At 40.7% G+C, this 11,483-nt stretch overlaps 1 protein-coding gene across 1 annotated transcript in view; it reads right to left on the reverse strand.

Annotated features, from left to right (window-relative positions):
* LOC143033997 (galactoside alpha-(1,2)-fucosyltransferase 2-like) overlaps window positions 1–10,779 on the reverse strand; it is a 10,859-nt gene extending 80 nt beyond the window's left edge. The window contains exons 1-7 of the mRNA XM_076199801.1: window positions 10,682–10,779; window positions 7,566–7,727; window positions 6,900–7,058; window positions 2,425–2,514; window positions 1,562–1,680; window positions 1,179–1,448; window positions 1–1,073 (exon numbers count right to left, since the gene is read on the reverse strand). The exon at window positions 1–1,073 is cut by the window's left edge and continues 80 nt beyond it. Coding sequence (XP_076055916.1) covers window positions 848–1,073; window positions 1,179–1,448; window positions 1,562–1,680; window positions 2,425–2,514; window positions 6,900–7,058; window positions 7,566–7,706 — 1,005 coding nt within the window. The 5' untranslated portion in view covers window positions 7,707–7,727; window positions 10,682–10,779 and the 3' untranslated portion in view covers window positions 1–847. The remainder of the gene's footprint in view (window positions 1,074–1,178; window positions 1,449–1,561; window positions 1,681–2,424; window positions 2,515–6,899; window positions 7,059–7,565; window positions 7,728–10,681) is intronic.
* Between the last annotated feature and the right edge of the window lie 704 nt (window positions 10,780–11,483).

The raw sequence follows: 11,483 nt of genomic DNA on the forward strand, positions 1-11,483 counted from the left end.
GCCTAACATTTGGCTGCCCAACGTGGGGCAAGACTACAGGCCCAACATTTGGCGCCTAACGTAGAGGCCCAACGTTTGGGGTCCCCGATCCCGCTCTGCCAATCGACAGTCGCCGCTCGACTACTGCCAGCCGCCACTTGATCTGCCAGATCGTCTGCCGAATTAAGATACTCTTTATTCATTTCTACCTTTTGGGGATTAAGAATTCTGAGTGTACCAAAGTGTTCTACCAATGGACGAAACGAATTGTTTGGGACTGGATCACTACATCACTCGACTTTGACCTTGGTATAAGTATCTAAGCATTTGCTTCCATTAATCTTATAAAAAAAATTCAGGAAGATATTTTTATCTATTATTTATAGGCATAGACCATCTGGAATTTGAACTGATGAATTAAATTTGTGTTATCAAATCAAACGACGCCATCCCACTTGCCTTGGGTGGCAGTTACCATATTCTCAGAAGAAATGAGAATGATAAAACAAATGCCATTAATTTTCTTCTCTAGACTTCTGTTAACTAATGATGCACAACATGCTACGTGTATACGTAATGTATGGATCGTCACAGCCTTCAGGCAAACGTAAATGTATCAGATCAATCGAGCGTATACTTCGACTAAGTAGGCTATGTTCTCGGTCTAATTACCACAGGGGTTGCCGATAGATATATATTTATTTTAAATAAATCTACAAACCTTATCAAACATAAAAACAGTTGAGTGTAAATAACGTCCTTTTATGGATAAACTGAAAATTCTCCGTCTGTCAGACTCTAGTATGGTTTCCGATAGTGAAAAGGAATCAGGTTTTCGTGGCGAGCCTCGCCCACCCAAGATTCAACTTCATAGGGTCGTGTTAAGTCGTAGGATACGTTGGTAGCATAGATGATGTCCCCCACCAAAAGTACCAAGGCCATATATCAAGTGGTCAGACAGAGCCATAAGGGCGAGGTCTTCGTCCCTCGATATGGGTTCATCGAGGGCCACTGCGTCCGGATGACGCCAGACCACGTTCTCGCGGGACCAAGGCAGGTCGTCCGACACCACGATGAAGGCCACTTTGCCATACCTGAGCAGAGGAAGAATGAAACCACGTTTAATAACAGAAAAAAAGTTTTAAAAATTTTCCCAAAAAAAGGGGCAACTAATCAAACAGGATGGAGACCCTGCTCACCTTCTTCTAGCAAAAGCAAAGGCGTCATGGAAAAATATGGGTTCCATCACTTTGGAAGCATGCAACTTCTTCATGTGATGAATATAACTCGTCCTTCTGATGTGAACTCCAATGACCACAGGCCGTTCTGCACCAGGACTCTGAATGGTCTTGTCTGCAAGGGACGCTTCCTCCATCTGCTTCCTCCACTTCTCCAAAAGTAGGTCTCTGTATCTCTCTGCTGATTGTTGGACCAGGGGTTGGAATCGGAAGAAAAATCTCAAGAGGTTCCTTCGAAGTAAAACAAGGAGATAATTACAATAAGTAGAGCGTATTGATAGTTGGTGAGAAAAACATATGATAAACATGTTAATTTCAAAGTAAAAGACAACAATACAATCAACCTATATTGTATAAAATAGGCATGGTGACAGGGGTACGAACCAATACTTATTCTTTTATCTAGACCATTCAGGGCCACATAATTCTCGGCGTTATAGATATTCATACCCCGGATATCAGTCTGTTTGCATGTAGAACAAAGGAAAGAAGTTACTAGGATTAGAATACGGAGTGTTCAAAGTCAGTCGATTGAAGAGAGAAGCTGTACTGTACAATATTCATGTACACATATGTATATATTTTTGTCCAAACAAACACACTTCCTTACGACATATATTTGATATAGAGATCATCATATCCCATAGATATGATAAAGAGTAGATGTCTGATATATAACAAATCCAGTAGACAATACTTCCAATATAAACTCAAAGATATACAATCGGAAAATGTTCTCCACATCCCTCCTACGTTTAGGCCAATGATTCCTATCCTATCTTTATATAGTGCTGTTCTTTAGCCTCCTAGAGACTGTTTCAGCACTGGTTATATCGTCAAGTACCCATTATCAGTACATTTTTGGTTTGTATTTTTTCTTGTGGCACCTAAAGGGCCTAGGAACTCCAGACGACCAAAGTCTTCTGTTGAACCTAAGCATATATAACAGTGGATGCCGTGGTAGAGGATAAGGGTTGTACTTTTGAGACAGCTCTCCAACCCTGACGAACATTTTCTACCATTAGAAGCTTACTAGCTACATTAGCTACACCTATGAAAATGATCAATAAATTTTATAGGTAAGCCAGCAACCCAGTTCTTAACTAGGTACACAGGCCACATCTTAATTTGTAATGGCAGAAAACTTTCACCATGACTGGTGAAAGGTTTAAAAGTACGACCCTGAGTAGTTTTTATGGACCCTCACCCTATTCGTGCACTCCTCAGGGAGAAACGGTAGTGGGAAGTTCGGGAAGACCGCCCTCATATAGTCAAACATGTCCTTCCTCACTCCAACCTGGAAAAAGAGAGAATGAACGGGTCGCCATCAGTTATCACACCCAAGATACTATGATATCATGAAAAATTCCCATTGAAATCTAGAACTATATGTGAAGTGTGGTACAATGCCACGCCTTGGTCTAGGCGCGAAGCGCCGACGACTCAATTCCGTGACGCTGTACCAACCAATCGCCTTCCCACACGTGCGTTACGTCACCATGCCAGCCAATGAAATCCGAGTTTAGTTTACCAGGGTCACCCTTTAGACTGCTTATTTTCTCTTCACTCCACGGCCACTTCACAAGGGCTACTCTCTGGACTGGGTACCCTTTCCTCACTGTTCAGCCAATTCATAAGGGCTACACTCTGGACTGGTCGTCTTCTCCTCATTCTTCAATCAGTCCAGAATGGTTATATTCTGGATTGGTCGTCTTATCCTCACTCCTCGGCCGATTCACAAGGATCCCTGGACTGGGCACTCTCTCCTCACTCCTCGGCCAGTTTACCAGGGCTACACTCTGGACTGATCTTCATGTCCTCACTCTTCGGTCAGTTTGCAAAGGATACTCTCTGGACTGATCGTCCTCTCCTTGCTCCCCGTTCAGTTTCGTCATAAGTGTTCTCTGAACTAATCACCCTTTTCTCACTTTCACCTATCCTTCTATCCTCGTGCTGATCCGACCCTTCGACTGCAAACCAACATACCACGCTTGAGCGCCTGTCTTATCTAGTTTTTGTAAATATTCTTATATTCACCTTACCGCATCATCATGTCTGTTAAAAAAAAAAGAAAAAAAAGAGAGAGAGAAGTAAAGCACAAGGTAAAGGAAGCAAAGAGGAGAGCACATGCGAAATGGGGTAAGAGTATGAAAGAAAATTTTGAAAGTGATAACAAGATGTTTTAGAAAGAAATTAAGAGAGGAAGAGGAAGCGAATCAAGTAGAGAAAAAAAGGTAAAAGGTGGTACTGTTCTGTAGCCAACACGTGGAGTTTCCCCTTGAAGACTCCTGACCGCCAAGCACAGGACAAAACTATGGTCACCCCTTAGGATGACACGCATTTGATTAATTCATATTCATATAAATATATATATATATATATATATATATATAAATATATATATGTATATATGTATATATATATATATATATATATATATATATATATATATATTCACTCCAGCAACTTTATCTATTTTTTAAGTAAAATAAAAAATGTTCCTCTATATTCTGTAACAAGGATATATAAATATTTGTATTGTAAAAAGAAGCTAAATTATTGTATACGGAAAACAAAGATTCAGGAATTTCGCTACCATTGTTGTATATAGTATCATCGACATTTTCAATAAACAGATATTAGTCATGGAATTGACTTTAAATATCCTAGCTATTCATTTGATTAATTCATATAAATATATATATTCACTCCAGCAACTTTATTCATTTTGTAAGTAAAATAAAAAATATTCCTCTATATTCTGTAGTAAGGATATATATGTACTGTAAAAATATTTTAAATCATTGTATACTGAAATCAAAGAATCAAGAATTTCGCCACCATTGTTGTAGATAGTATCATCGACATTTTTGATAAACAGAGATCAGTCATAGGATGGACTTTAAATATCCTAGATATTGTTCTGGAAGATAGCTGTTCTTTAAGGAATAGTACCAGCCGTTAGCACTGAGCACGGAAGTGTTCATCTCAAAGGTACGTAAAGGTAAATGCTTCGCGGCGAACTATGTTCTGACAGATACACTCCGACGAGAACACCACCAGCAGTCGGTACAGAGTACGGAAGTGCTCATTCCAAATGTGCCCAAGGGAATCATACCATGGCAAACTCAATGGAGTATTCTGACTCCCCTTTGGGAAAAAACTCCCATACCTTGTCCCTACCACTCGTTTCAGGCTGGCCGCTTCCAACAAGGGCGACTAGTAGTGGAACCAACGTTGGTGACACTACAAGGCAACAAGGGGAAGATGGGCAGAGTATTTTAGGAAATTGCTAAATGTGAAGGTGGATAGGAAGGGAAAGATAGCTGCAGTCAGAAGTGCTAAGAAAATGACCGTGATGAGTGAGGAAAATGGAGGAGAAATAAGAAAGGATCAAGAGAAGGCAGTTGTTACGATGATGAGAGCAGGTAAGGCACCTCGTCTGGATGGATGCCATGCAGAATGTCTAAAAAAAGGAGGTACAGTGATGGTGGACTGGCTGGTGAGGCTGTTTAATGTTTGCTTGAGAGAGGGTAGAGTTCCGGAGGACTGGAGGAGTGCCTGTATAGTTCCACTTTACAAGGGAAAAGGGGACGAGTGTGAGTGTAGTAGTTTCAGAGGGATCAGCTTGTTAAGTGTATTTGGGAAGGCTTATAGGAGGATCTTGATTGAGAGGATTAGGAGAGAAACAGAGGGAGTGATTGGTGAGGAACAGTGTGGATTTAGGACAGGTAGAGGTTGCGTAGATCAGATTTTTGTGGTAAGACAGATATGTGAGGAAGCTATGGGAAAAGGTAAGGATGTTTTTTGGGCTTTTATGGATCTGGAAAAGGCTTACGACAGGGTAGACAGAAAGGCACTGTGGGAGATTTTGCAGATATACGGGATAGGAGGAAAGCTTCTAGGAGCTGTCAAGAGTATTTACGAGAGTATTAGAGCATGTGTTAGGATTAGAAATGGATAGAGTGAGTGGTTCGAGGTAAAGGTGGGACTTCGTCAAGGATGTGTTATGTCACCCTGGCTGTTCAACTTATACACGGATGGGGTAGTGCGAGAAGTAAATGCATGGGTGGTGGGTCAGGGGTTGGAGATGTTTAAAGAAAATGGAGAAAAGTGGGAGGTGAGCCAGCTGTTGTTTGGGGACGACACTGCGCTTGTAGCAGTATCAGAGGAGGGATTGAGGAAGTTAGTGACAGAGTTTGGGAGAGTGTGTGAAAGAAGAAAGCTGAAGATAAATGTGGGTAAAAGCAAGGTGATGAGATGTACAAGGGGTGAAAGTGGCAGTAATCTGGAAGTGAGCATTAAGGGAGAGCGACTGGAGGCAGTGGATAGTTTTAGACACTTGGGTGTGAATGTGGCAGGAAAGGGTGGAGTGGAGGTGGAGATAGAATATAGATTGAGAGAAGTGAGTAAATGCCTTAGTGGATTAATTTTTTTAATGAGAAATAGACATTTGGGAATGGAAGCTAATAGGAGATTGCATGAAGGAGTGACTGTGCCAACAGCACTGTATGAGACAGAAACATAGAACATAAGAGAGGAAGAGAGAAGGAGTTTGAATGTGTTTGAGATGAGGTGTCAGAGAAGTACAATGAGGGTTACTAGGCTAATAGAGTGAGAAATGAGGAGGTGAGGAGGAGAACAGGGGTGGTACGAGGATGAAAGAGTATTGGGATGGTTTTGGCACATGGAAAGAATGAGTGAAGAAAGACTAGTAAAAGAGGTATTGAAGGCAGATGTGGAGGGAGTGAACATGAGGGGGCGACCTGGGATGAGACAGATAGATGGGGTGAAGGGGGCTTTGGGGAAGAGGGGAATGTCTGTTGAGGAAGGACGAGAGAGGACAGAAGACAGGGGTGAATTGAGAATGGTTGTATATAGATGATGTTGTGATGCATGATGTGGAATGGGTGGGGGGATGGGGGTGAGGTAGTATGGGTGAGAAAAAAACTGACGCATGCGGGGGACGGAGAGGGGGGGTCGCCGATTTAATGAAGCGGCCTTGCGGATGTGCTGTGTCTTGCGACATTTCCTCTGACCCAGGGCAGTGGAAAAAATGCAGGGATGACCCGTCATCCAGGAGGTGCCGAGATAAGAGGGAGGGTAGAGGGTGAAGGGGAGTGGAGTGTATTAGGGATGGAATGGGGGATGGTTTTTATGCCTTTTTCTTTTTGGCTACCTCCCTTGTAAGGGGGGAAAAGCCTTTGGTATATGTATGTATGTATGTATGTATGTATGTATGTATGTATGTATGTATGTATGTATGTATGTATGTATGTATGTATGCATGCATGCATGTATGTATGTATGTATATATGTATGTATGTATGTATGTATGTATGTATGTATGTATGTATGTATGTATGTATGTATGTATGTATGTATGTATGTATGTATGTATGTATGTATACATTTATAAAGCTTGATATAATAAAGTCCTCAAGTCAATTTTTGTATGTATAATTGTGTGTGTGTGTGTGTGTGTGTGTGTGTGTGTGTGTGTGTGTGTGTGTGTGTGTGTGTGTGTGTGTGTGTGTGTGTGTGTGTGTGTGTGTGTGTGTGTGTGTGTGTGTGTGTGTGTGTGTGTGTGTGTGTGTGTGTGTGTGTGTATGTTCGGTCGTCCCTACTTCCGTTGATTTTTAAGAAAACCGTGTTTCCTGCACTTCAAGAAGACCCTATTACCTGCACTTTATACTTCAACTTGAAAGCGATCATATGGGAGGCCTCTGCCAACCTGTTGCCAAGCTGACCTCGCGGCACCATCATCATAAACGGCCGTGAACAGTTGATGACATTGTTCATCAGGAAGGGTACGTCCACCCCGTCGAACAGGTTCTCTCCCTGGAAGAAAAAACAAAATCATCGATCAAATACTTTGAGATCAGACATGCAGAGTGCCTTACAATCTCTTCCTGGATTATGTTTTTCCTTTCAAGTAAAATTATTTGAAAGTGGACATGCAGGAGAAATGTGAACTTTGGTTTAGGTCAGCATGAAGTCGAGGCATGACCCAATTCAGCTGACTATGATTCTTCGTGGGGGAAATACCCTTGTCCTCACGAGTGATGGGTCCAGAAAACCCAAGAGCCCTCGTTCTAGACATTCTTTTTCTGAGGAGGTTCTGTTAGGCTGTGGGTTCCCCGTGATTCAAAATCACAACGATGAGCAGAGGTGGGGAACGCTCATAGAGTTGTTTATTGTGTTGTGCCAAATGTCCTTCACCTCTCTCTCTGTCTCTCCCTCTCTCTGTCTCTGTCTCTCTCTGTCTATGTAGGGGATGGGCCCAGCGTGGGTTTGTCTACACGTCCTCAATGTAAATACACCAATGGTCACATTATCGTAACTCACCTGGCTTCTTTCTGCATCTGTTCTTCTTTGGTCCACTGGCTGCGGTCTCCATGTAAGAGCTGAGTACTGAGTTGATATGAGGAAGCACAAGATGGCACAAGCGGCAGCAAAGATCACAAAACTCTGTTTCATCCCCTTCATGATGCAGAACTTGGGTTTCAACTGAAAAAGAGTAAATAAGGAAAGGTCAAATATATAGTTACTAGGAAATTACCCTTCCCGGCCAAAGGTATATCACCTCTACACGAAAGGCACGTTATCGTTGAGGAACGTGGGCTTCATTCATACACTGGAATAATAAAGATTCAGCTAAACAATTAACATTTCGCTATGTTCATTGTAGAACACCTTGTAAAAGAGGATGAAAAGGCTATTCGAAGAATAGTTGATAACGGAGTTACCCCAGCACACTATATTAGCGTAAGCTTAGTCTGCTTATACAAACCAAATAAAACCGCGTCACTCATTATGAGGAACAACACAGATATCACTAGAGAACATACTCGTAGTGAAAACAACGTAGTGTATAAACAAACATGTCAGACAGAGAATTGTGCATCCCTTCAAAATACTTACATTGCAGTCACCAGAACTTCTCCAGAAAAAAGACTATCACCACCGTTACAACGATGGAATTTTTGCTCACTACATAGCACAACAAGACAAAAAACCACAAGTAGCAGATTTGAGAAATGATACTTCCATCATTTACCAGACAGATCACAAGCCACACTCGGTGAGGTCTCAGAACTTATGAACATATAAGCTGAGATTATTAGAATTTTACTATTGCCACCCAGCTGAAGAAAAGGTAAGAGACCTCGATATCTGTAGATACTGGTACACAAATGAATATTGGAAACTTCTGTTCCACATTAGACAATGAAAAAAAAAATCTGCAATTTTGAGCGATCAGCTACACAGAACGTCACCGGCTATCCAATTTAACAAAAATTATTATTATCATTACTATTATTATCATCTTGATTATTATTATTATTGTTGCTGACTGTAATATTATTATTATTGCGTGAGAGATTCGCTAGTGGTCAGCGACACCAATTAGATAATTTTTATGGCCGTCGCGCTTAGTACTAGAACCTACTGCTCTGAGGCCAAGAGGCCACCGAGACGGTGCCTTAAACCACTCATTACTTATCATTATCACTCGCCTAACTATTATTCGGGAAACAAATTTGATACCATAGTCCACACTTTTCGTATTCACCGAGTACGCAGCTATGAGAGAAGACAATACACACCGCAAATGTGGATTTACATCACTAATACACGTCAGTAAACAGATAAAACACTAATAGACACCTCAATAGAAATAGCCTCAATCTAAATACACAAAAAAAAAAAAATACATCACAAACACTTTCATACCACAAGTCATATTAATCTCCCACCACGACGAAGATCTTTCAGCTCGCTAGCAAGTCACAAACTGGCAAAAGATCTGAAGGCACATCACCCACTTGGACTAAACATATAGATAACAGATCAATGATGACACAAAATACAAGAACAACTCCCCAAGCTAAACCTGATTTTCATCAACCACCCCACTACTTCCTCAACATAACCAACAAGCAAGTATAGATAATCATATGAGAGCCATACACGGGCTTCCCTCAGAGCACTCCACAATAAAGTTCACCAGAGAAGGAGGTGAGGAACGTAGGTCAGGAGGCGCGGAGCTGCGGCCGAAGCCGTCACCTTTGCCCTATGCGCTTTGGGGACTGTCGGGGCAGGCAACAGTCATTGCTGAAAATCGGAGAGAAGTGCGGGATTCGAGCCTACAAATGAGGAAATAGACAAAAATGTAGAGACCTTTGATATAGAAAAAAAGAAAAAAAGAAAATCATCCATAGACAGAGTAGTGGATGGGGCAGCACTAACCATTCGTAAACACAGGAAAAGATACATTCTAAAAAATTACACAAAATAGATACAACCCTCATAATGGAGCAATACAACATAATGGGGCAATAAAAACTAAATGCTACAACAAATTAAGCAAAGACAACACAAAACTAACGAACCACAAGAAGAAAAAATGGGAAAACGTACAAATGAAATTGACCAAAAGGAAATTGGTTCCCTGTTCGTACCATGCAACACCGGAACTCTCTTCCGAAATACGTAGTGACAGCAACGCCAATAGCCTCTTTTAAAGGACACATATAACAAGTACACAAGGGCGTAAGACGAGCACAACCATGGAGGTGGGCGGACACAGCTGTTTACCCTGATCTCCCCCCCCACACACACACACTCTAACTTTTACTAGATAAGCAAGACGGGAAATCAAATGGAAAAGTGAACCATGAGAATAAGAATAGTGAAAAAAAACATACCTCCCTCAAACAAATCTAGGCCCCACTTTTGATACTCACATGACCTTCAGCCCATTCGTCATAGGTCTGACAGCGAAAATCAGCATGAAAATAAATATACAAAAACCAATTGCAAATGTGGGATCACAGAGAGAAATTCTAACCACAGTTTACAAACAGTTCTTAGGAACCACACTCGACTACGCTCCCACAGCTCGGTTCACGACAATAAGTAAAACAAACATAGACACTTTACAAACTCAACAGAATAAACTATTGATAATAATGACAGAATGCATTAAAATCACTCCAATAGAACACTAGTAAAAAAAAAAAAAAAAAAATCCCCTGGAGAATAGTATATGAATATGATAGGTGAACAATTATTTGCCAAAAACTCTCAGCCATAATCACCCATCTCATTACATCACACCAACAGGAATTATCACTTGTTATTACACTATCATTATCGCCACTCTTCACGATTACTGGCCACACCTGATTTCTGTCACTGGTAATTAAACAGCAGTTTCAGTTACCATATTTAGCTTGCTCGTATTCAGATACTACGAATTTCATATATAGTGCACATTATCATTAATCAGAGATAATCTGTGCGGTCATTTTGTCATTGTTTTTATCCATTTTCTGTCGATTTTTGAAACGTATATAAGATATCACGGCTGCTGATTCTATTTCGTTTAACACACTTGTTTGTTTAGATACCATTTTTCTTTAAGCTGGCTTAACGTCATCCTTAGTTTAGCACGTTACCGGTGACAATGAGGCGGAAGGGAAGGACGATGATGAAAGACGAGACGAAAGCTAACCCCGTTCTTATCGAGGTACAATGTACGAATGATGACGATGGTTGATGGTCGACTGCACGTTCACTTTGAGCAACGTGTCCCGCAGGTGTTCCCGCTGAGTCAACCATAGCGATCAACAATCTCTCCTGAAAATATAATATGACTGTGTGCAAGTATAGACCAATGATATGTATATTCTTCATATATGCGCGTAATACATACACACACACACACACACACCTACGTATACACACACGCACATATACACACACTATATCTTTCAATATAGGTTAATTTGGTAACATTTTCTTTCTTCTCCCCTCCCACCACAGAAAGTTGGTCAGTAAGACTCAAAGCCTTAAGAAAACACATCATATTCCACAATAAGTATGCTTTGTTCTCTAACTTCATTTGTATTCAAGAAAATCTAATTTTCATGATCACATACATACATACATACATACATACATACATACATACATACATACATACATACATACATACATACATACATACATACATACATACATCACTAAATACAGATATATATATATATATATATATATATATATATATATATATATATGTATATATATATATATATATATATATATTCGCTACAATCCAATATATAAAAGCTTCGTCATTGCCTAGCACACAAGAGACTTCAGGGATCGTACAAAACGGGCTTCAGTCTTTTTCTATGTTCAGTGTGACTAGACGGTAGCGAGAGGGATTGAAGCTCAAAGGGATCTGCGATCGAAGCT

Source organism: Oratosquilla oratoria, chromosome 2 (assembly GCF_046742065.1).
Source record: "Oratosquilla oratoria isolate Oo_2021 chromosome 2, ASM4674206v1, whole genome shotgun sequence".
Taxonomy (NCBI): Eukaryota; Metazoa; Arthropoda; class Malacostraca; order Stomatopoda; family Squillidae; genus Oratosquilla; species Oratosquilla oratoria.